Here is a 26,864-nt window from a genome sequence, read left to right as displayed (position 1 = left end):
AAAAAAAAAAAAAAAAAAAAAAATCAAAACCAAAATGAAACTGAAACTTCCCATTTCTATCGGTACTGACTATTTCATCAAGAAATTGACAGAGACATGAAATCCAGTGATTTGTACACACATATAAGTAACAATCTAAAATTTCAGGCAAAAGAAAAGTATATCAGGATAAATTTCAATCTGCATGGAAAACCCTTGTAGGTAATTTCATTCCCTTTTCAATACTATCAGGTTAACTTGATATTCCTCAGTGAGTTTGGCTGTTCATGTCCATGGAAACTTATCAAAGTCATATTTGAACTTGATTGATCAGAGTTTATGACTATACCAATACCAAACCACGGAAAGGCATTCAGCCTGTTATTCGGAAGACCTGATGATGAAGAGAGGTGAACCAAACAGCTAAAAGCAAATGTGTTCAAATAATACCTCAGACTCTTCTGATCTTTGCTGGTGAGCACCTGAATGCCTGTTCCTGGTCCTGACACCTAGCTTTCCTGTTAAACCTATTCTTATTTAACTCATCTTCTTTGGCATGTGAAAATTCTTGTCATTCCTATATTCAATTCTTATTGTCCATTAATTTTCTTCAACTAATCCTCTGGCTTGCTGCACCTATTTTTTTTTCTGTCTTCTCAGCTTTTTCCCAATGGCAGCTAGTACTAGCAAGTCGCAGCAGGTACTCAAGAATGATGCATATCTCTGACCTTCAGATGACTTTTTCCCACACTCACAGTTGTATTCTTCTAGAGTGCATATGAGAACAGTGTGGGCTAGGGCCTCATTTTCTATCACACAGAACTAGATAAGCAGAGTTTATAAGTAACTATTTTGTGCCTAGTGTTTTATAATATGTTTCTAAGACACAGGAAGAATAAATTACAGTTGTCCCTCAGTATCTGTCAGTATCTGGGAAGGACTGGTTCCAGGGCCCCTGATGCACTGGCAGATACTAAAATCCACAAATGCTCGAGTTTCTGATATAAAATAACATAGTATTTGAATATAACCTATGCATACCCTCCCACATACTTTAAATCATCTTTAGATTACATATTACTTAGGTATTATAAGTAATACCTAATACAATGTAAATGCTATGTAAACAGTTTTATACTATTTTATATTATTTTGTTGTTTTAATATTATTTTCTCTAAATATTTTTAATCATAGACAGTTGAATCCACAGATGTGGAACCCACAGATACAGAGGGCCTTCTGTACTTAGACTCTATCTTCTAGAATCTTAGAGTTGTCTTAGAAATAAATAATAGATAGACAAAATGTGTTTTTTTTATTGTATAAAAATCTAGATTCAACCAAGAATTACCAATTAGGATCCATCTGAGCAGTTTTCTAGGCTATCATTACCTCTGTAGTTTATGCAAAATAAAATATCGTAGCAAACAGTTGTTAGTAATTAGCACAGAATGCCAATTTGAAGCAAATAATATTTGCTATTTAAAAAAAAAGCTCGAACAAACAGCACAATGTGCTTCATTTGTTAGTATCATTTTTTTTTTGGTGGGTGAGGGGGAGCTTGAAATTACCTTAATGAGGAATTCACTGTTCTTGGACTTTTCTGGGCCATTCTCTACCTTCATTTATTCAATAATCAATAAATGATCCTATAAATCCCTTAAACAGGATTCTCTGGTTGTGTCTTGGCCGCACCCTTGAAAACTTGCATATACTTTTCAGTGGCTCTCTAGCCTCACTCCGAGCAGAATGAAATAGTTATTTGCTGAGTAAACTAAAAAACCAGAGCCTATGGAACGTTCCTGGTAAGACTGGCAATGAGTAGTACTGTCCATGTGCCAGCTTTCAACTCTGGGTTCTGTGTCTTTTACTCCTATAGTAAGATGTTTTCCTCTGCAACTCTACAGCCATCACTGAAAACATGATTCTTCTGTTTTAATTATAGAAAGATTTCACAAGCATTCTAACTATTGTCTTTGGAAAATAATTCATTTTATTGAAGACTAAAGAACTAAAAATCATGACAAAAAAAAATTTATAGAAAGCATACCAGAATCATGCTAGGCAACAAGAATACACAATTCTCTATTATCATATGGAAAGCAGGTACACAAATAAGAATCATAATACAGTGTGCTAGGTTTCATGTTAGAAGGAGGTAGAAGTTACAGTGTTGTCAAGAGCGTCATTATTTACTCCATCTGAGAAGGGCATGGGGCAGTTGAAGGTGTCAGAGAAGACAGATTGTTAAGGTGAGTACAGATTTGTTTTGCTTCTGCTTCAATTCCCCTTTAAATATACTTTTGGTATCCTTTCCCATTGATAAAACTACTTTCCAGAAAACATGAGGAGAGCATATTACTTAGTCTTGACTGTAAGAAATTTCTTCATTATAAGAGCTAAAGTCTACCTTTTTACTGCTTCTATCATGATCCTAGATCTGTCTTCAACAGAAACACAAAATAAGTCTCAACTTCCTTTCCCATGAGGCAAATCTTCAAACACCTGCCTGATCCTGAATCAGCAGGTAAAGCAAAATGGCAAACCAATCTGAGCTAGAACCTTACATGTAGAGTTTTCTTTTGTCTCTTTCTCGCGATAAGGAGAATCTGCGTCATTCCCAATATATTAGTTCATGTCATGGTCTGGTTTAAAGGAGAAATCAGTGAGAGAAACACACAGGAAGGAAAACTCAATAATCATGCACAGAACAGCAATGGAAAAAAAGAAGCCTGGGTTCTGTTTTAGACAAATGAAGCCAAAAATTCTAAATTTGAATATTTCTTTATCTCTGCAAGCTACTATTGCATCTTTAAGCAATGAATAAATAAATTATAAAACAAACTAAAAATAAGCTTTCTACAGAGAAACTCTATAGACATTAAATGCAATTTTGGTAAGGTGGTCAGGGGCAACCTGAAGTGACATTTGGACAAAAACCTGAAGGAAGTAACTTGGGGAAAAAAGTATTCCAGGAAGAAAGGAAATCAGGTGCAAAGACACTGAGACATGAGCACATAAGACATATTCCAGGAAAGCAGATATGGCTGGGGCAGTGGGCAGTGATGGGGTATGAGAATGCCAGGAAGTGATTTAGGAGATATAGCCCAGGGACAGACCATATAAGGTCTTGCATATCATGGTAAGGAACCTGGATGTTATTCTCCTGTCATGTTGTGATGGGTATTACAGGAAGACATGGGTGATCAAGACCTACCATGTGGAAAACAGACTGTGAATGAAAGATGGGACAAGGGTGGATGCAGGGAAACTAGTTCATAAATATTTCAGTGTTCCAAATGAGAAACAGAAGTTGTCTCAACTAGGATCTTATTAGCCCAGGTGGTGATATCACAGGCATATTTTACATAGATTGCTAATGTTAGATAAAGGATGTGAGAGAAAGAGAGAAGTCAAGGATTTACTGATCAATCAGAAAAATTGATGGTACCACTCATTAAGATGGGGAAAACTAAGGGGAGTAAAATTATGAGTGAAGGTTTGCATATAAGATTGAAATGGGTATTAGCCATGCAACTGGAGTTCTCAAGTGCATAATGGTTATATGGGTCTAAAGCATACAGGAGACAGAAATGATATTTAAAGCCATAGGGCTGCAAAGGCCCACTGAGGGACTGGCTATGAATAAAAAGTCCTGGTGTCATTCCAATGTTTCCTTGAGAAATCATTCTCAACACTGACCACACTGGGATTTTTCCATGGAGTCTTCTAAAATATACTTGCTGACACTCAGGTTCTACTTATAATGATTCTGATTTAATTTTTATCTGTGTTGGGCATAGGCAGTTCTATTTGTAAAGCCTCCTGATGATTCTAGTGGGCAGCTAAGGTTGAGAACTACTGGTTTAAAAGTTGGGAGGCAAAGAATGTCCCAGAAACGGAGAATGAGAAGAAATGTTTAGTGAGGTAAGAGTAATGCTGCCAACGATAGCTTTAATCTATGCTTAAATGATAAAAGAAATTACCCTATAAAATGTGGCTCTTTTGTTAACAAGCATTTTATGAATATTATTCAATTTATTTTATAGTTTTCTGTTTATAAAATCTCTCAGAAGAAATATTTTTTAGTTTTAATGTTAGAAAATTGTTTTATTTTATTGAGCACATGTTTATTTTAATCTTAAAGACAATTCATTGGATAACTGTCATTTATTTTCCTGCTAACAAGCTCTCAGAATAAAATTAGTGACCCAATCATAGCACATCTAGTTTAAACTCTATTAAATAAATTCATCAAACATACATCCAGCACCATTATATAAAATGCAGTGTGCTTGACGTTGGGAATATATCCATGCAGACCTAATAATATGCCTATCTTTAGTAGAAGTCTTTGGCTCTACTTTTAGTTCCAGCCCTCCCCTCCCCTTTTTCTTCACTATTCTCATTTGCATTGTGTTTTAAACATTGCTGTGTGCTCATGAGTGTGGAATTTTTAGTTTTAAGTTAAGAACAGTAACAAGAAGGTGACTGGCAAGATGGCTGAATAGGAGCAGCTCCAGTCTGCAGCTCCCAGCAAGATCAATGCAGAAGGTGGGTGATTTCTGCATTTCCAACTAAGGTACTTGGCTCATCTCATTGGGACTGGTTAGACAGTGGGTGCAGCCCACAGAGGGTGAGCTGAAGCAGGGTGGGGTGTCATCTCACCCAGGAAGCACAAGGGGTCGAGGAATTCCCTCCCCTAGCCAAGGGAAGCCATGAGAAACTGTGATGTGAGGGACGATGTATTCCAGCCCAGGTACTATGCTTTTCCCACAGTCTTTGCAACCTGCAGACCAGGAGATTCCCTCGGGTGCCTATACCACCAGGACCCTGGGCTTCAAGCACAAAATTGGGCGGCCGTTTGGGCAGTCACCAAGCTAGCTGCAGGAGTTTTTTTCTCATATCCCAGGGTCGCATGGAATGTCAGCAAGACAGAACCGTTCACTCTGCGGGGGCTGAAGCCAGGGAGCCAAGTGGTCTAGTTCAGCAGATCCCACCCCACAGAGCGCAGCAAGCTAAGATCCACTAGCTTGAAATTCTCACTGCCAGCATAGCAGTCTGAAGTCGACCTGGGATGCTCGAGCTTGTTCAGGATGGCAGGGGGGAATTCTGCCATTACTGAGGCTTGAGTAGGTGGTTTCCCCTCACAGTGTAAACAAAGCCACAGGGAAGTTCAAATGAGGTAGAGCCAACAAAGCTGCTGTTGCCAGACTGTCTCACTGGATTCCTCCTCACTGGGAAGGGCATCTCTGAAAGAAAGGCAGCAGCCCCTGTCAGGGGCTTATAGATAAAACTCTCATTCCCTGGGACAGAGCACCTGGGGGAAGGGGCGACTGTGGGTGCAGCTTCAGCAGACTTAAACATTCCTGCCTGCCAAGCTCTTAAGAGAGCAGTGGATCTCCCAGAACAGCATTCGAGCTCTGCTAAGGGACAGACTGCCTCCTCAAGTGGATCCCTGACCCCCATGCCTTCTGACTGGGAGACACCTCCCAGCAGGGGTCGATAGACACCTCATACAGGAGAGCTCTGGCTGGCATCTGGCGGGGGCCCCTCTGGGATGAAGCTTCTAGAGGAAAGAACAGGCAGCAATCTTTGATGTTCTGCAGCCTCCACTGGTGATACCCAGGCAAAGAGGGATTGGAGTGGACCTTCAGCAAACTCCAGTAGACCTGCAGCAGAGGGGCCTGTTAGAAGGAAAACTACCAAACAGAAAGGAATAGCATCAACATCAACAAAAGGACGTCCACACAAAACCCTATCCGAAGGTCACCAACATCAAAGAACAAAGGTAAGTAAGTCCACAAAGATGAGGAAAAACCAGCGCAAAAAAGGCTGAAAATTCCAAAAACAAGAACGCCTCTTCTACTCCAAAGGATCACAACCCCTCACCACCAAGGGAACAAAACTAGATGAAGGATGAATTTGACGAATTGACAGAAGTAGGCTTCAGAAGGTGGGTAATAACAAACTCCTCTGAGCTAAAGGAGCATGTTCTAACCCAATGCAAGGAAGACAAGAACCTTGAAAAGAGGTTACAGGAATTGCTAACTAGAATAACCAATTTAGGGATGAACATAAATGACCTGATGGAGCTGAAAAACACAGCACGAGAACTTTGTGAATCATACACAAGAATCAATAGCAGATTGATCAAGCAGAAGAAAGGATATCAGAGATTAAAGATCAACTTAATTAAATAAAGCAAGAAGACAAGATTAGAGAAAAAAGAATGAAAAGGAAGGAACAAAACCTCCAAGAAATATGGGACTATGTGAAAAGACCAAACCTATGTTTGACTGCTATACCTAAAAGTGGCAGGGAGAATGGAACCAAGTTGGAAAACACTCTTCAGAATATTATCCAGGAGAACTTCCCCACCCTAGCAAGACAGGCCAACATTCAAATTCAGGAAAAACAGAAGAACACCACAAAGATACTCCAAGAGAAGAGCAATACCAAGACACATAACCATCACATTCAACAAGGTTAAAATGAAGGAAAAAATGTTAAGGGCAGCCAGAGAGAAAGGTTGGGTTACCCACAAAGGCACAAAGGGAAGCCCATCAGACTAACAACAGATCTTTCTGCAGAAACACTATAGGCCAGAAGAGAGTAGGGGCAAATATTCAACATTCTTAAAGAAAAAAATTTTCAATTCAGAATTTCATATCCAGCCAAACTAAGCTTCATAAGAGAAGAAGAAAAAAAATCCTTTACAGACAAGTAAATGCTGAGAGATTTTGTCACCACCAGGCTTGCCTTACAAGAGCTCCTGAAGAAAGCATGAAATATGGAAAGTAAAAACCAATATCACCCACTGCAAAAACATACCAAATTGTAAAGACCTTCAACACTATGAAGAAATAGCATCAACTAATGGGCAAAATAACCAGCTAGCATCATAATGACAGGATCGAATTCACACATAACAATATTAAACTTAAATGTAAAAGGGTTAAATGCCCCAATTAAAAGGCACAGACTAGCAAATTGGATAAAGACTCAAGACCCATCAGTGTGCTGTATTCAGGAAACCCATCTCATGTGCAAATTCTACACACTAGAAAAAGAGGGACTCCTCCCTAATTCATTTTATGAGGCCGGCATCATCCTGATACCAAAACCTGGCAGAGACACAACATAAAAAGAAAATTTCAGGCCAATATCCCTGATAAACATCAATGTGAAAGTTCTCAGTAAAATACTGGCAAACCAAATCCAGCAGCACATGAAAAAGCTTATCCAGCACAATCAAGTTGGCTTCATCAATGGGATGCAAGGCTGGTTCAATATACGCGAATCAATAAACAGAATCCATCACATAAACAGAACCAAAGACAAAAACCACATGATTATCTCAATAGATACAGAAAAGGCCTTCAATAAAACTCAGCATGACTTCATGCTAAAAACTCTCAATAAACTAGATATTGATGGAACGCATCTCAAAATAATAAGAGCTATTTATGACAAACCCACAGTCAATATCATACTCATTGGGCAAAAGCTGGAAACATTCCCTTTGAAAACTGGCACAAGACAAGGATGCCCTCTCTCACCATTCCTATTGACTATAATATTGTAAGTTCTGGTCAGGGAAATCAGGCAAGAGAAAAAAAAATAAAGGGTATTCAAATAGGAAGAGAGGAAGTCAAATTGTCTCTGTTTGCAGATGACGTATTTAGAAAACCCTATTACCTCAGCCCCAAATCTCCTTAAGCTGATAAGCAACTTCAGCAAAATCTCAGGATACAAAACCAATGTGAAAAAATAACAAGTATTCCTATACATCAATAATAGACAAACAGCCAAATAATGAGTGCACTCCCATTGACTATTGCTACAAAGAGAATGAAATACCTAGGAATACAACTTAAAGGGATATGAAGGACCTCTTCAAGAAGAACTACAAACCACTGCTCAAGAAAATAAGAGAGGACACAAACAAATGGAAAAATATTCCATGTTCACAGATAGGAAGAATCAATATCATGAAAATGGCCATACTGCCCAAAGTAATTTAAAGATTCAATGCTATCCCCATCAAGCTATCACTAACTTTCTTCACAAAATTAGAAAAAAAAAAAAACTTTCATATAGAACCAACAAAAGCCCGTATAGCCAAGACAATCCTAAGCAAAAGAACAAAGCTAGAGGCATCATACTACATGTCTTCAAACTATACTACAACACCACAGTAATCAAAACAGCACAGNAATGGTGTTGGGAAAACTGGCTAGCCATATGCAGAAAACTGAAACTGGAATCTATCCTTACATCTCATACAAAAATTAACTCAAGATGCATTAAAGACTTAAACATAAGGCCTAAAACTATAAAAGCCCTAGAAGAAAACCTAGGCAATACCATTCAGGACATAAGTATGGGCAAAGTCTTCGTGACTGAAACACCAAAAGCAATGGCAACAAGAGCCAAAATAGAAAAATGGGATCTAATTAAACTAACGAGCTTCTCCACAGCAAAAGACACTGTCATCAGAGCGAACAGGCAACCTAGACAATGGGAGATTTTGCAATCTATCCATCTGACAAAGGGCTAACATACAGAATCTACAAGAAACTGAAACAACTTTACAAGAAAGAAAAAACAACCCCATCAAAAAGTGGGTGAAGTATATGAACAGAAGACATTTATGTGGCCAAAAAACATATTTTTTGTTTTCTCAAAAGAAGACATTTATGTGGCCAAAAAACATATTTAAAAAGTTCACCATCACTGGTCATTAGAGAAATGTAAATCAAAACCATAATGAGATATCAATCTCACACCAGTTAGAATGGAGATCATTAAAAAGTCAGGAAATAGATACTGGAGAGGATGTGGACAAATAGGAACGCTTTTACACTCTTGGTGGGAGTGTAAATTAGTTCAACCATTGTGGAAGACAGTGTGGTGATTCCCCAAGGATCTAGGACCAGAAATACCATTTGACCCAGCAATCCCATTACTGGGCATATACCCAAAGGATTATAAATCATTCTGTTATAAAGACACATGCACACACACATTTATTGCAGCATTACTCATAACAGCAAAGACTTGGAACCAACCCAAATGCCCATCAATGATATACTCGATAAAGAAAATGTGGCACATATTCACCATGGAATACTATGCAGCCATAAAAAAGAATGAGTTCATGTTCTTTGCAGGGACATGGATGAAGCTAGAAACCATCATTCTCAGCAAACTAACACAGGAACAGAAAACCAAACACCACATGTTCCCATTCATAAGTGGGAGTTGAACAATGAGAACACATGGACACAGGGAGGGAAACATCACACACCAGGGCCTGTTGGGTGGTGGGGGGCAAGGTGAGGGATAATATTAGGAGAAATACCTAATGTAGATGACGGGTTAATGGGTGCAGCAAACCATCATGGCACACGTACACCTATGTAAGAAACCTGCATGTTCTGCACATGTATCCCAGAACTTAAAGGGTTTTTTTGTATTGTTTTGTTTTTTGTTTTTTAATGTCAGGCTTTTGGCCTCACTCTCCCTGTGCAAACCAGTAAAAGGTCTAGGATTTGTGAGCTGTCCTTGCTCCCACTTGTTTTGTTTTGATACATGTTTTCTAATAATCCAGTTTGTCTCTTCTCCCCTGCAGGCCATCAAACTCCAAACGGTCATGCAACTGGAGCCTCATACAATGGCCTCTTCTGCTGGGGACCCTTAGATAAGCTTCTGAGGCAGACTGGACTGACATTTCCTCAAAACAGCACCCCGTCAGCAGCAAGCAGTTAAGATCAGTCTTTGCCCTTATCACTATCCTTATTCTAACGGCAGTTAGATGTACTTCTGTAGAGGGAGAAATGAATCAGCCAAGGAAAAAGGGCTGCTCCTTGGAGAACCTCTGACTGGGTGGCGCTCTGGGAGAATGGATTGGAGCCATGGAAGTTCATGCCATTTGCAGATGGGAGGAGTCTGGCCTCTTCTGTTCCTGGGTGGTAACCTGAGATTCAACTGGTAAGATTTGGGCCTGTTAACAGGAATCCTTCTCACTTTGCTGAGTTTTCCTTTTCATCCAGTAAATTCCATTTTCTCACCCTTTTATGTGTCCACAAACCTAATTTTTCCTGGTTGTGTGACAAGAACTCAGCTTTTAGCTGAATTAAGAAAAATGTCCTACAATACTATGAAGTCACGGAGAAAGAGAGGAATTGAAAGAAAAAGATTTGGACTCCTCTCTCCATTTAAAATAAGCTTTACTGTTTTTTTCAACAGTGTAATAGTCCCAGTTGTCTGATAGTAATACATAATTTTCAGGTGCAGTGCTGTGCAGATACTAAATGGCTGAATTTAGAAGACACTGATGAAACAGTGCTCCTATTATTCAACTTAGAAAATGAGAATAGAACTATCATTTGGTCTTTTCTACAGTCTTCCACTACCCAAATTCAAATATGTAATGCAGTAAAGTCTAATCAACATAGAGACATCACAGAACATAATATCCCCAACATCTTTTCCTTCTAAGCTGGGGGTAGTGGGATGAGAGTGGCAGAGACTAAATTCTTGCCATCCCCTCCCCCAGTTAGACAATGGTTCCTTCCTCAGAGGCAGCAAACATCCCACTCCACTCCACTGCCAATAAGACTAAGAGTGTCAGTCTCAGTGGTGTGATCACTTTGCATGACTCCTGCATTCCTAGGCGTTCCTATTTGGCTCCTCTCTTTGAAACCTAAAAGAGCTTGGCCCAACCTGCCACCAGGCTGAGCTTAATCACACATACCGCTCACATCACGTTGCACTGCCTCAAGCTTCCACTACCGTGTTATTATGTCCTGTAGGTGGGAGATAAAACTTCCAGGCTGGAAAAAAAAAAAAAAAAAAAAAAACAACTTTTCACAACTGGGGTTAATTCTCACAAAGAGAAAGCATTCAACTGGCAAAAATTATTGTCATGTTCCATTTAGATAGGGTGCCTCTTGAAAAACTACCTGAGATAGAGTAAGTTGCTGTAGCAGCACAGCTCGAGTGTGAAAACTGAATGCCAATGCAGAGGCAGTGCCTTCGGAAAACACCCACTGCAAAGATGAATCCTGATGATTCAGACTGTCAACTTCCGGAGAGGCAGGACTAAGTCTTTTTCTGTGGGATTCAGCTGTATCACACAGCGTTTCCCAGAGAATAAGTACTAGATGAGTACTGGCTGAATGAAATCAAGAACAACACCAGACCCACTGGACTCTAAGCAAAACCAGGTGGTTGCTGGCCCTGTCAAAATACTCTTTAAAAATGAGCCAGCATCAATGTTACTCCAATGATGCCAGAACCTTTTAGTCAAAGGAGCAGCATACAATTCCATGTTGTGGCTAATTAAGGAAATCTCACCTAATTAGATGAGATGTCCTACTTAGAAATAAAAGTATGCCGAGAGAAACTTACTCTAAGAATATGAGGCTTGGTGCGGTGGCTCACATCTGTAATCTCAACATTTTGAGAGGTTGAGGCAGGCAGATTGCTTGAGCTCAGGAGTTCGAGACCAGCCTGGGCAACATAAGGAGACCCCCATCGCTACAAAAAATACAAACAATTATCTGGGTGTGGTGGTGTGCGCCTGTGGTCCCAACAACTGTGCTCCCAACAGGAGGATCACTTGTGGCCAGGAAGTTGAGGCTGCAGTGAGCCGTGATCATGCCATTAACTGCAGTCTGGGTGACAGAGTGAGGCCCTGTCTCAAAAATAAAAATTCAAAATTAAAATAAAAGTATTTGAAATAAAATCTGATTCTATATCCTCTCATGACTGTTAGTAACTATAATGCCTTGGTCATTATGGTACTTTGTAATCTTGAAGGAAAAAAAATGTTTTAGAGAAATTGGAGACTTACTTACTTCCCCATTTTAAATCTAAAAATAAACACACTATGCTAAAACCAATGGTATTCAGATTTCATTCTGAAAGAAAGTGAAACTGGTAGATGACTACATACAAAGAAGTAAAAAAAAAAAAAAAAATGTAACTGGGCAGCTTAACTTTAAAATGCATTTTCAACTTTTTTTTCTTTCTCTTGGGTTTCAAGATACAACCTTGAAGAAAACTGCAGAAGCCTTTCCTTAGCCTTAAAAAAGACTCCACATCTCTCCCTTTCTCATGGTATATCCTCCCTTCATATCTATCTAACCATATGCTAATATCTAATTATGTGCCTTCTTAGAAATTCCAGGAGCTAATCTTGAGACAGATAGACCAAGTCTGGAGACCCAGCCGTAAAATTCCAGAGGTTACTTCAAGGCCACTAGTTAACAACCCAGTCATTGTCGAAATGACATCAGCCCACGATCCAGCTGGACTGGGACCCAAGTTAGTTATCAGAACAAGACACATAGACATTTACTCCACCCAATTCTTGCATGCCTGCTTTATCAAGTTTTCCCTTTTTAAACCTCTGCCTTCCACCACCACCCCCACCCCAAATCAGAGCAGTTACTTTGGATAGGAATCTGGCAGCTTCTTTTCTTTTTCTTTTTTTTTTTTTTTACTAGTTTTGGTTAATAAAGTTACTGTCTTTCTACCAGGTCTTGCTCTTGTTAATCGGACTATACAAGCAGAGAGCATCTGCACTTGTGTTTGATTACAAATATACAATGATCTACAGGTGGTCACAATGGTACTCAAACATTCTAATAATTAGTGGAGCTCATTCTCTTTATGTCACCTTAATTAGCCATGAGTTTTGAGAAGCACATAGAATGTTTACTTGGGGATGCCAAATTTTACTTTGTGCCATTGACTATATAAAATTTAAATTATTCATACTTGTATATCATATCCCCTTGCTTCCCCATCACCACCACCAAGACTATAGCACTGGGAGGATAGGAATCATCTCTCACCTACTCTCTATAAGCTACATAGCAGCTAAAGTGCTACATCCTCTGCAAAGCCTTCTGTGACAGTCTGTTCTCACCAGAAGGTAACTCCTTCCTTGCCTCCTTGTTGTATTGAGTGTCAGCACTACCCCTTTACTTTAAGATTTTAGCACAATCTCACTCCGCTAAATATTTCAAGCCCTTGGGGAATTAAAAAACAATACTCAAAAAACAGCTAGGATCCATGTCCTTAATAACAAAACTAAAAGCTAGCCATAGGTAGACACATATTAATCAAGCTAAATTACAGTATGGCCATTTTGCTTCTAGTACAATTACCTTTGGCTTTAAGATAAAAATGAATAATTAGGGTTCTGCATGTCTTCTGGCAAAGAAATAAATACACAGCGTGAGCTGAATGCTCAACATTGTGTCATTAGAACAAGTTCTATAGATATGCATTTGCCGAGTTAATCCTCCTTCATTATCTTCATTAGCTAACAATCCATGGAGTCACTGCCCATAATTATTGCCCTAACAGACATGCATGTTTGAAATATTAACTTTCCCACAGACTCCAAACCTTCAGTAAGCAGCTCTCAATGATTCATTATATTAACAATATATGTCATCATACTCCTCTTAAATATGCATGAGATTAAAAACCACCCATGTTGCAAATCTTCCAACGTCATTTTTAGTATAATTTGTTACCTTTTAGATACTGTAATTCTAACGGCAACCAGGTACCACTATAATAAAGGTAAGTTTAATTATCTGGTTTCTAAGTAACCAGTATTATAACTTATTCCACTTTTATTCCATTTTAACATGCATTCAAATGAGAATATTTCATAACACAAAGTATAATACTTTTTAAAGTATATATGATTTTATCCTATAATTCTTTCCCCAGAGGTCACTGCCACCATGAATTTGTGTTTATCTTTCTAACGCTTCCTTTACTGCTTTTACTGCATATGTATGCATCCATAAATAAATCATAGATGATAAAAATAAATATGTTTAATTCACAGGATAATCTAGTTTAAAATTGCATATAAAAGAGGTAAATTAATTTTGATAGGTATTTTATAAACAAATATATAATTCAAGATTGAAATTTATCAAGAAATTAGCATGCAATATATTGATGCCTATTAAAAATACATTGTAAAGTACTATTTGGATAGTTGTGACGTCCTATTTCTAATCAAATACATTATAAACTTTTATAAATTTTGAGTTTATTCAATCTTTTACAGAAAAGATCAGATATGATCCAAAAAATGCAAACACAAAATCCACCAGAAGAAAATAAAATTCAAATAAAGGTAAAAATCACATAATTAATCTCAGATCATGTTACTTCACACACCATAGTTAGAACAGCTACAGATTATTATTGACTTAACTGTAATAATAGTAATAATGGTAATTGCCACAGTTACGTGCACCAATAGCTTACTTAACTTACTATATGTTAGGCACAGTAATTAGTAATTTACATTAATATTTCATTTACTTTTCACAATAACCAAGTTGAGATATTAATATTATTGACATTTTACAGATGAGGAAAGGGGAGGCCTACAGAGATTAAATGACTTGCCCAAGGTCACAGGGTTTGATAATGGAGGGGGTTTGACTCCATGTCTATCCTCTTAACCAGAAAGTCAGAACCCAGCTCCCCAGAATGCCTGTTTCCTTGCATGGCCTTAGATGAGTCCTCTAAATTCTCTAAAGCTCATTTCCTTTAGCTGTAAAATGGGAATAACATTAATATATGCTAGGATTACTGAGAATTAATTAGGATGGTTTAAGAGAAAGTAGTGAGCAAATCACGGAGCAATACACTGTTGCTTGTTATGTTACAGATAAAAACAACGTTGCAAATGAAAAACAAAACAAAACAAAACAAAAAAAACCCCTGCAAATTGGCTCTTGGTCAAAATTTTCCAAGAAGAAATAGTTTACTTAGGTAAACATTAATGATTGTTTTATTTTGTGATATGACTGGAGCAGGAATCTCACCCAAATCTCACTTTCAATTGTAATCCCCAGTGTTGGAGGTGGGGCCTGGTGGGAGGTAACCGAATCATGGGAGCACTCTCTCATGATTTAACATCGTCTCCCTTGGTGCTGTTATTGCAACAGTGAGTTCTCATGATATCTGGTTGTTTAAAAGTGTATGGCACCTCCCCCTTCTCTTCTTCCTGCTCCAGCCATAAGAAATGCTGGCTTCCCCTTTGCCTTCTGCCACAATTATACACTTCCTGAGGCCTTCGTAAAGGCCAAGGAGATGACTCCAAGCTTCTGGTACAGCCTGCGGAATTGTGAACAAATTAAGCATCTTTTCTTTAGAAACTACCCAGTCTTAGGTATGTCTTTACAGCCATGTGAGAACAGACTAATGCACCTTGCTTAGGTAAGACACAGAAATTATTACATAAAGGCAAATAAGAATCAATATCTTTATTATACAGAGAGAGAGAAAGAGATAAGCAACAATAGACTAAGCTGGAAGTGAACAGTGAAGCTAGGAATGCAACTTTGGAGATGTGTACCATGAAAACTGTCACACCACTGGATTTGGGCTATCTAAGAGCTCTTCAAAACTAAGGCTTTTTAAAGTTATCTGGAGTCATTAACAAGTCTTAACTTACTGTGATTCATATACATATATGTATTGATTTCTGGCAATATTTAGCTCTTTAGGCATAGAAAGGGAAAATAATATTCAAAAGTGTCATCATCATTTTAGATGTTATTACTGGAATTATTTTTCTACAGGGCTTTGTGTTTTAAAAATTATGTCATAAGTATCATGTCAATCAAGATCCTAAAACAAGTATTATTGCAAGTTTGAGATCAGGAAACTCAAATTCAACAAGGTTAATAATAAATCTCTATATCTATATATGCTCTATATGTGCATGCATGTGTGCATGAGTTGTACATGATGAGCACATAGGTGTCGATCATTCTGGTTAAATATTAGAAAGCAAAAAAGTAGCCCATCCTCTTCTTTGGAATTAGAGAAACCAATGAAGTACTGTATCAAAAATTAGGGGGAGAAAGATGAGAAGTAACAAATGGTAAAGGAAGTACAAAACGTCTCTAACACATAGATAGACCAATAACTACTTCTATTAAGAACATGAACTTGTTGTTTTACCTAGATTAGAACAAGATGCAGAATTTAGTAGACAGTGATGAGGTGAATTACCCTTGTGCCCTCCTCCCACAGCACTGGCTCAGACAACCACAAACAATGCCCCATCACCTCTTTACTGGATTTCCTTTTCATTCTATCCCCATTTCCATCTCTGTGGTGGTTCAGTCAGGCTGGTGGGAAAAATTTTAGTTTTAATAGCCACAAACCCTCTTGGAAGGTCTGAGGGTTTGCATAACTTCAGTAATAAATCTGTCTGAAGGCAACCTTGTCCCCTTACCTTTAGTTAAGTAAACTAGAGTAGAAACAAAGGAATGTGGAGAGTTTACCTAACTAGCTTGTTTACTCGTGTGGTCCTAAGACTAGCCTTTGATCTTACATGGGTGCTTAATTGCCTTCTACTTGGGAAGTCCACAATGTCAATTACACTATGGTGGTGTTGACTCAAGCCTTTGTCAATTAATCTTTACTGAATAAATGCAAGTCTTGCTGACTGATTGAGATCACAGTCACAACTGTTTACAGCATTTTGCGTAGAGTCTGTAAGTGGCCCAGATACTCGGCTGGACTGGCAAAGCAGAATATCTGTGTGTCAGTGTACTTTATTCATCCATCGTTGGGTCAGGGTCTGTAGGACAGACCCCAAACATTTCTGGGGAGTTATTCTGTATCTAGCTATTAGGCTGCTGAAGAAACCAAGGTCTTGGGATGATGTTCAGATGACCAACACCTGGAATGGCTGCATGTTCTCTAAGGCTAACACATCTTCCTGGGCTTTGTCAGTGACTTGGAGTGTCACTAGTACTCATAGGACAATGACTATTTGTTTAACCTATATAATCAGATAATAACTCTAAGCCTCAGCTTTCTTTTCTGTAAAATAAACTAACTAGCTAATTTCTAAAGTGCTAAGACCTTGCCACTATAGGAATTCTACATCCAAGAGATGTCTTGTTTTCTATTTCCTGAGACACGTGAATTTTTTGTTATCTAGTAGCTTTGCACCTTTCTTAATGTCTGATCATTAATTATTTAAACAAAGTACATATAGCCAAAAGAAAAGAAATAGAGAAAAAGGCCATATATTTTCAGTAATTCCTATAGTCACTTTCAAGACTCTCACATCACTAAATGAGGAATAAAGGAGACTTTGAACTGCATAAACCCACATATATAATAAGTTGCATTATCAAAAGTGTTTTCTTGATGATGTAAGAAGAACATTGCGAGAGAGTGTAGAATCTGCAAGGTCCTACCTACCTCCTGGCCGTTCATGCTCTCCATCAGTGTGTAAAAGCATGGCAATGGGCATCCCTACATTCTTGGATCTTCCAGCCACAACCACATTTTTTCCAAAGGTCTGAATTCCTTAAAATACAGAGTTAGGTTTAAATACAGAATTGATAACAAGAAGTAAATTAAACATTTGTACAGCCAACTGAAACATTCTTTTAAATATTTCTAATTAAATCTGAATTATTATGTGGCTTATCTATAATATGAGCACATTCATTATTTATAAATAATTCATTTTATGCTTCAATTTGGCACTTCTCTGATTATGTCCTCATTAAAAAACACAGACATTCTTAAGTTGATGTTAAGTTACTATTAAACACTGAGATTCACATTAAGAGTTAGAAGAGTAGAGTCTTAACATATGTTAACTGCTAATTATAAAATAAGCAAAGTACAACAATGTTGAACTTAATTGGCAATCAAATTTTGAGCAACGCTGGAACAAAAACAAGTGAAAAAAGAGGCATTTTTCACAAAACTCGTGCATTTTACTCCATAGGAAAGAAGCACTAAACTTACACACTTAGAAATATGTAAAAAATAAAGCCTGTAGAACCTTCTACTTCTTTTCCACTAAGTTTCTTCAGAAATAAAGCAAAGAAGTTAGAACTAAGGATTTTCCAATACTAACACTGTAAGAGTATGATTCTAGGATCAGTTTTCTCTTGGAAGTTTTTCTTTCTCAGAAAACAGATTAGAAAGCAGAAAATGCTGCCAAAAATAGAAGTAACAATGATGGAGGTAGGAAAATCATTAATATATAAGACAATTTGGGTTAATTAACATAGAGGTAAACATCTCTCTACACTGTAAGAGCATTACCGGATCCAGTACAGTACAAGAGTAAATGTTTAAAATGAAAACCCAAGTCAATAGAAATGATAACTATATGATCAGCACATATTTTTAAAGGTACAGAAAAATACACTTCAGAAAAGTTTTCATCATAATGCATGAAGTTTATATTTTAAAGGTAGACATATACCACCACTATGTGGAAAAGTCACTTCCTATAAGTTGCAACTGCAGTTATATATAGCCTGGCTAATGTTCTTCATTTTACTTTATTTTGGATTTTTTTTTCTGCTTGTTTGTTTTGTTTTTGAGACAGAGTCTTGCTCTGTCACCCAGGCTGGAGTGCAGTGGCGTGATCTCGGCTCACTGCAAGCTCCACCTCCCAGGTTCATGCCATTCTCCTTCCTCAGCCTCCTGAGTAGCTGGGACTACAGGTGCCCACCACCATGCCCAGCTAATTTTTTGTATTTTCAGTAGAGATGGGGTTTCACCCTGTTAGCCAGGATTGGATTATGTTTTGACTTCTACAATTTTATATCTCTCTATAGACTTATGTTTTATGGCTTATGATTTTCTGCCACTCTACAGGACTGAGGTGGTCCCATCAAGTCTCAGTGCACAAATGCTCAGCTCAGCACCTAGCATCCATGTCCTGAAGACCACAAGTTACCAACCTGTTCTTTTTATTACTTCCCAAACAGCACTGGCAGTGGCAGGTATGAGAGAATGCTGATCAAGGCACAATCTTCCAATATTGATAATATGAAATCCATCTACATCTTTTTCTGGGGCAATTCCATTGCATATCATTCGCTCATCAACGTGTTCTGAAAAATAAATAAAATTTGTCTAATTTTAAAATCGTTATTTATTTGGTAGCCTGAAAAATGAAATCTGAGAATCCAAAGCCACATCACTTATAATTTAGTTCCAAGAAAGGTGTAAAGTCACTATTATTATTACTATTTGCCACCAAAATAGTAAGCCAAAGTGCTCTTGACTGATATCTGTAATGAACTGCAGCTGGAGTATATGCTATTCCAGAATCAAAGTGGCTGGACCAGTGAAAGAAAAAAAATTGTGAATTAAAAAATACCAATGAGATCTGGTAATAGCCAGGTGTCATGTCTTTGTTTCAGTAAGTTTGTATATTTACAGGGTTTGAATCCACATTTCTCTGACACAAGACAGTTCTACTAATAACCTTCTATTAAATACTTTGACCACTGGAGATTAAAAGGGGTTTGTTAGTGTTAAGAATAGTCATAACATCATGAGTTCTTAGCTTCCTCTTAAATGACATAACAAAAAAGTTAATATAAAACATGTGCGCACACACATCTTTTCTCTAAAGCATTGTCACAGTAAAACAAAAAATATTACTACGATTTGCTATATGAAAGAAAAATAACACAACCTGAGTAATAAACTAATCAAATGAAATATGGGATGCCAGTCATCTCATTTTTTAAAAGTAAGTATAGAAATATAAAACAGGCTCCTATTACTCTATGCAGAGTAGTTTAACTTACCACTAACCTAACAATTAAGCCATGTGCCTATATATTAAAAGTATATTCTCTATGTAAAAGTTTCTTTGGCCATTATATAATGCGATTTAGACATAATTCCTTAAAACATTATAAAAGTCCAAGTTCAAACTTTTCAGAAAGCTATGCCTTGGGCTTTATATCTTTTGTATTCTAAAAGTGTGCTACTGCTACCTTACTATAAGTCAAGTCAATTAACCATAATTAATTAATTTTAAAGGACAAAAGTCCTTTAAATATATAAAGTATTCATTTGAATCTTATTCAAATAGAAACTGAGTCTTTGGAAAGTCTCTTCATTCAATAGTTTTTCACTTGTAATAACTGCATTCAGTCTATAATGTTTTAGCAGGGCCTCCATCTATTTTCTCTATAGCTAGAAGATCATCATATAGATTATAGTCAAACTTTTAAAAGAATACATATTTAACTTATTACATGAGGGTAAAAATAGTGGTTCTTTTACAAAAAAAATCTAGGTGATGATGATGATAAGTCATTTTTAAATCACCTATCATTCATGCAGAATCTTCATGACATGGATATTTTTTACAATGAAATGAAAATTTGTATATATGAAAAGAAAAACAACCATATTTGAAGTATCTATTTTCAGCTAGGACTCAAATTAGTTTATTTCTAAGTTCAAAACTGGCTAATATATGCATGGGCTGTGCTACTGATTGAAGAGAACTCAACAAGAACTCTTTGTAGATTTTAAGAACCGTTCTCCAAACAATAAGCCTGAATTACACTGAATTTTGCCATCTACCATTGTTTGCGCTCCCATTCAGGGAAAATAACATTAAAGCTATAACAAATATTTCATTTCACACACCAGCTGAAATACTTGAGAAGAAATGTAAGCATCTGAAAATCTGGAAGCCAGAATTAGAGACCAGAGGTACAGATCTGTCCTCTTGTATATGCCAACTTCAACTCAGATCATAATTAAGATCACCATTTTGGTTTGTCTTAAGTATTTAAGTATTAGTAGTTTAAAAGACAGATGAGTGGACATACAAAAGGTACAGTGGATTCATAAAACCTGAATCTAAAAGGAAAAGAGCTTCATATGAGTAGATGAAAAAAGTGAAGATCATAAAAATCAAGAAAACCAATTCATTTATCATTTTTATGTAACTCTGTTATCTCAGCAGTGTATTAAATCTAACATATATCTTTTTCCAGGAGAGATCTACCTATTATTATGTAGTATACAGTATATAGCAATAATCTGAACTACTCTAACATTTAAAAAGTGCTTTACAATGATTATATTACCTTTATATCAATTTCCTTTTAATCTTCATAGTTACTGGGGATGAAAGTAGAAAAGATATGATCATGCCCATTTTAAAGACAAGCTCAAGGAGTTACAGTCAATCTCACATTACTACTAAGAATCCAGAATTTAAATCCATATCCTTTTGTTTTAAGATCAGTTTTTCCTTTTGTATTATACAGAAGTCATAATAAATATTAATCATTTTAAATACCATTCAAAAATTAAATTCACAGAGGCATCCCTCCCGACTCCTAATAAGACATTTGATAGCTCTAAAATATCCCAAGAAATGTATTGTTTCTCCTAGGGCTCCAAATATAACACTATTCCTAGATTAATACTTGTCTAAACACATACAAAAAAGCATCAAACATTTTACATTTAGGATTACAGGTAATCCTACTTCCTTTTGTTATATGAGTAAGAGAAATAAATACATTTCCTGTTTGTGACTGACTGTTACTAAAAGTCTCCCAAAATCTCACCCTTGGGGCACATGACTTGAACAGAAAAAACAATCACGAGACTCAATAGCATCAATTTTCTCACAACAGTTATACAACATGTTTGATTCACAGGATACACTGGTAAACAACACACCACTTAACATCTTACCCAAATGAATGATAAAACTGGTTTTATTCACTTTGTGTTTTTCCCCCTTCCATTTAAAGTTATGAAAAGTCATTAAATCATGATAGGAAAAACAGAACTCATCAAATCAAAATATGAACCACTGCAATAAAACAGCTTAGATATAATACCTTCAGGGACCTCACTGTAGATTTACTATACTGAATGAATACACATTTTGTATGGGTTATTATTTATTTATTTTTTTTGAGACAGAGTCTCACTCTGTTGTCCAGACTGGAGTATAGTGGTGTGATCTCAGGTCACTGCAACCTCTGCCTCCTGGGTTCAGTAGATTCTTCTGCCTCAGTCTCCCGAGTAGCTGGGACTACAGGCATGTGCCACCATGCCTGGCTAATTTTTGTATTTTTAGTAGAGACGGGGTTTCGCCATATTGGCCAGGCTGGTCTCAAACTCCTGACCTCGTGATCCACCCGCCTCGGCCTCCCAAAGTGCTGGGATTACAGGCATGAGCCATGTTGTGCCCGAAGTCGCGAGACCCCAGTAAGTGACCACCAGAGTCCAGAGTCAAAGCCAAATAGCCGGGGTCGCTTTATTACGAGTTCGAACCTGGACCTCTCCGCTTTATACAATGGCAAGTAAAGAGAGAGGCCCCGGCTGCTGTTTTAGGGTTTCTTTTATAGCGAGGTACAAACAAGTCACAGAGAAACAGTAGTTACAAGCTTATTATTGGTTAACATTTAAAGTTGAACATTCGGCAGTTTCTGACTGGTTCCCGCCTTTTTTGCAACCTCAAATGGCTGGGGATTCTCCAGATAAGTTGTTTGTGTAAGCCCCGGGGGTGGTCACATGCATGTATGTTGCAACCTCAAACGCTAGGGGTTTTCTAGATAAGTTGTTTGTGTAAGCCCGGGGGGTGGTCACATGCATGTATGTTTAGAATTTTTCCCTTAGGGGCTTTCTATCTCAGCCACTGCACCTGGCCACTGAATATATATTTTCAGGATTTATTTATAATATGCTTAATTGCCTTTGGACAAGGAACAGAAAAAAAAGGAACAAACAAATTACTGGCTTATTTTTTGCCTACAGATTTTTACATTACTGTTTAAAAATACCACCTTCCACTTACCCCACATCTGTTGGATAAGTGCAAGCTCATCAGTATAGTAAACATTGTGTCCTTTAGCTTATTCTTTCTATAGTCTCTTCTGTATGTGTTCCATACCTTTACCAACCATCATCATCACATGCCCTGCACTCTAGTCACACCAAACCATGTCCTTTTCCCAAGCCCTTACCATTAACTTCTGCATTGCTACTGCTCATGATGATTTTTTTCACTAGTAATTCTCTCCTCTGTTTTTTTCATATGCTATTCATTCTTCAATGCATTGATCAATTGCTCCCTTTTGAAATGATCACGAATAGAAATAATATTTTTTTCCTCTGCTTTCCCATGGAATGGCTATAAAAAGTACTTAGCACACTAGTTCAGTTAATGATATTAGTTGTTTAATTATCTCTATCATTTATGAATGTGAGCCTTTTAGGACACAGTCTGTCTTAAACTGATTCACTTATAACTACTCCATCTCAGTTGATGGTGTGAAAAAAATATCTTGGGCCCCCAAAATCACTAAGCTAAAGGGAAAATTCACGCTGGGAACTGCTCAGGGCAAATCTGCCTCCCATTCTATTCAAAGTCATCCCTCTGCTCACTGAGATAGATGCATGTTCTGATTGCTTCTTTTGGAAAGGCTTATCAGAAACTGAAAAGAATAAAACCATTTGTCTCTCACCTACCTGTGATCTGGAAGACTCCTCCCCCGCTTCAAGTTGTCCCTGCCTTTCTGGATGGAGCCAATACACTTCTTACATATGTTGATTGATGTCTCATGTCTCCCTAAAATGTATAAAACCAAGGTGTGGCCCAACTACCTTGGGCACATGTTGTCAGGACTCTGAGTCTGTGTCATGGGTGCCTGTCTTCAACCCTGGCAAAATAAACTGAGAGTTGTCTCAAATTTTCCAGGTTCACAATGGGAAACTCATCCTTCTATGCTACTTGCCAAGAAAACCTGGAGTCATCTTAAATATCCCTCTTTCTCTTACACGTAACAACCAAACCACTGGAAAATCTGTTGGCTTTCTTCATAATAATATATCTAGCACTTTATCAGTCTTACCATGTTCATGATACTACTCTACTTTGAGTGAACATTATTCTTCCTGTCAATTCTTGAAACAGCTTCCTAATTAGTTTCCTTCTTCTATATGTGCAACCATACAATTTATTCACAAAATAGCAATAGAGTTATACCTTTGAAATGCATATTTGATCACACTGCTTTTCTCAAAACCCTGTAATGTTATTACCTTAACAATTGCAAACAAGGCTCTACATGATTTTTACTGCACCAAAACTATAACTATGTGTCTAATTCCATCACTGGTTACTCTCCTCTTCTCTCAGTCTGTGAGCATCAAGCTGTTAGTATACATCAAGCAGATGTTCCTTGAAAATATGAGGCATTTTGCCACCTTAGCTATAGCTTTCTATTTGCCTGGAAGGCTTTTCTAAAAAAGAACTGTCACTGGGCTAAATCCCTCCCTTCTTTCAAATGTTTCCTTAAATACCACATTCTCACTGTTAAAAGAAACACTTCAGCCAAATTAAATTTAAAGAGGTTTAATTGAGCAATCAACAATTAATGAATTGGGCAGCCCCCAGAATCACAGCAGATTCAGAGAGACTCCAGCATAGCCACGTGGTAGAAGAAGATTTATATACAAAAAAGGGACATGATAGACAGAAATCGGAAGTGAGGTACAGAAACAACTGGATTAGTTACAGCTCAGTGTTTGCCTTATTTGAACATGGTTCATGTTTGGATGAACGGAGGCAAGATGGCGCACTTCCGGGTTCTTCATCCCCCCAACTTTTCCTGCTCGCGCGAAAATCCAGCCGGTGACCCGGGAAGGTGCAGACCAACTAGGCATGCGCCAGGTGATGTCAATCTGAAGAGACCAAGATTTACCTGGTCGCACCTGTGGAACGCCCCCTGACACGCCCGTGCCCCGCCTATTGCCCTCCCACTCCTAGAAAAGCCGCTCCGGAGGCACGCCACGCGCGGCCTTCCTCAGTCCTCCACTCCTGTCGGGATGTCAGGACTGTGGGAACTCCGTCCGAGAGCTGTACGGGTGACTCTGGGGGCCCCTTTTGTCGGGGGGCCAACAGACCTCTCCCTACCCACCTTCTTCCCTTGAAGCTAGGTGACCAAAATAAACTTGCAGTTTTGCTCCTACCCTTGCCTAGTCGCTGGTTCTTTTGTACCCGCTCTGGCGGTCTTAGAAAAACAAAACAGTTCATGCAGGTGGCTACATTTGATTGACTAAAACTCAGTGACTGGCACAGGTGTGGGCCACGATTGGTTTACACCTCCACTTGGTATAGTTCACAATATACAGAAAAACCTTTAGGCTGAACTTAAATATGTAAGGAGGCAGCTTTAGGCTGAACTTAATTAACATCAGTGAGGACAATTCTGACCACACTATTTAAAACTATAGGTTCAGTTTCTAGTGATTGTGAAGTAGCTTATGTTGGACCGAACTTCTTACAGAAAACAACTGCAAACTTCAGTAAAATCATTTTTTAAAAAAATCCAAAAACAACTATCTGAAAAAAATGGAAAGTCACTAAAAACAAACAGATGTAGAGGAAAGTAGATAGCTGAAAGAAAAAAAATCACTGAAAGAGTTCTCCACTTTAAAAACTTTTCTAACTATAGGACAGCTAGAATTTGGACAGAAATATTCAGTCCTACTTGCTTAAGAAATCAAAAGATGAAGTTTGGGGCTAATACCATAGTTGAAAATTGAAGCAGTATATCCAGGAAACGAGAAAGCCACAGAGAGGAGACCCATGCATTGTATACAAATTCTGTATCTCTGAATGACCCCTGAACAAACATACAGGAAACAAATCCCAAGGAGCTCATCTAAGGATAAGAGAACTTACCAGAGATTCTACCTGTGGTTCACCAGAGGAGAAACAAATCTTTAAGTCCTCAATTTGATACAGGCATTTACAAAAAACTTTACAGTTAACATCCTACTTAATAGTGAAATACTGAATCTTTGCCCTCAAGATCTGAATAAGGTCCACTCCCACAATTTCTAGTTAATGCTTTGTTAGAGGGCCTAGTGGGTGCAACAAGATAACGAAAAAATAAAGAGGCATAGAGATCAGAATAGAAGAAGTAAAACTCTCTGGTCACAGATGGCACAGTTGTTTATGCAGAGCATGCTTAAAAATTTATAAAACAATTAATAGAACTAATAAAGTGAATTAAGCAATATTACAAAGTCAATATAAGAAAACAATTGAATTCCTGATACAAGCAGTAACTCTCAGAAAAATGAAACATTCTAAATACTCTTTACAATAGCTGACAAATCATAAAATGCTTAGGAGTAAATTTTTAAAAATTTGAGAATAAGAACTACAAAAGATTGCTGACAAATGACATAAATAAATAAAAGGCATACCATGTTCAAAGATTGGAAGACTCAATAATGGCAAGATGTCAATTCCCAAACTGATTTATAGAGTATGTATAGATTATACATACAGACGAGCTACCCAAAAATTGCAATCATCTCAATCACAATCCCATGTGGTTTTTTGTTAGATTCTTAAATGTATATGAAGATTTAAAGGACTTAGAATATCCAAAGCAATCTTGAAAAGAGAGTTAGAAGATTGACTACACCTGACTTCAAGACTTGCTACAAAGCTACAGTAATCTAGACAGTGTGATACTGGCATAAGAACAGACAAATAGATCAATGGAATAAGAAAAGAGAGCCCAGCTTTAGAGTCACACTTATAAAATGTGAATGCTACAAAAATGCCATAGTAATTCAATGTGAAAGGAAAGTGTTTTCAACAAATAGTACTTGAACAGCTAGGCAGCTATATTGTAGGGGGTTGGGGGGCAAAACTTACTATGATGACTATTTCATACTACACAGAAAAATTAACTAGAAATCAATTAGAAATCTAAACAAAAAAGTTAAAATTATATAGTTTCTAGGTGAAAATTTAGAAGAATATCATTGTGTGCTGGGTGTAAGCAAAGGTTTCTTTAAAATAACACAAAACACATAAAGCACAAAATAAAAATATTACCAATTAAACTTAAGAAAAATTAAAATCTTATGCTCATCAAAAGGCACCATTAAGAAAATGTACAGGTAAGCCAAAGACTGGGAGAAGATACTCACAAAACACCTATCAGTTAAAGAACTTGTAACCAGATATATATATATA

The 26,864-nt window shown here is 37.5% G+C and overlaps 1 protein-coding gene across 7 annotated transcripts in view; it reads right to left on the bottom strand.

Annotated features, from left to right (window-relative positions):
* Positions 1-26,864, bottom strand: part of MTHFD2L (methylenetetrahydrofolate dehydrogenase (NADP+ dependent) 2 like) — a 181,155-nt gene that overhangs the window by 83,663 nt on the left and 70,628 nt on the right. For all 7 annotated transcript variants that reach the window (XM_017852964.1, XM_017852962.1, XM_017852961.1 and 4 more), the window contains 2 exons: positions 18,769-18,921; positions 17,261-17,368 (listed from right to left, as the gene is read on the bottom strand). In XM_017852964.1, the coding sequence (XP_017708453.1) occupies positions 17,261-17,368; positions 18,769-18,921 (261 nt within the window). The remainder of the gene's footprint in view (positions 1-17,260; positions 17,369-18,768; positions 18,922-26,864) is intronic.

Source organism: Rhinopithecus bieti, unplaced genomic scaffold, assembly GCF_001698545.2.
Source record: "Rhinopithecus bieti isolate Rb0 unplaced genomic scaffold, ASM169854v2 scaffold_35319, whole genome shotgun sequence".
In the NCBI taxonomy this organism is placed as follows: domain Eukaryota; kingdom Metazoa; phylum Chordata; class Mammalia; order Primates; family Cercopithecidae; genus Rhinopithecus; species Rhinopithecus bieti.
The sequence above is the reverse complement of the archived record's forward strand: the minus strand, read 5'-3'. Positions and strand labels throughout refer to the sequence as shown.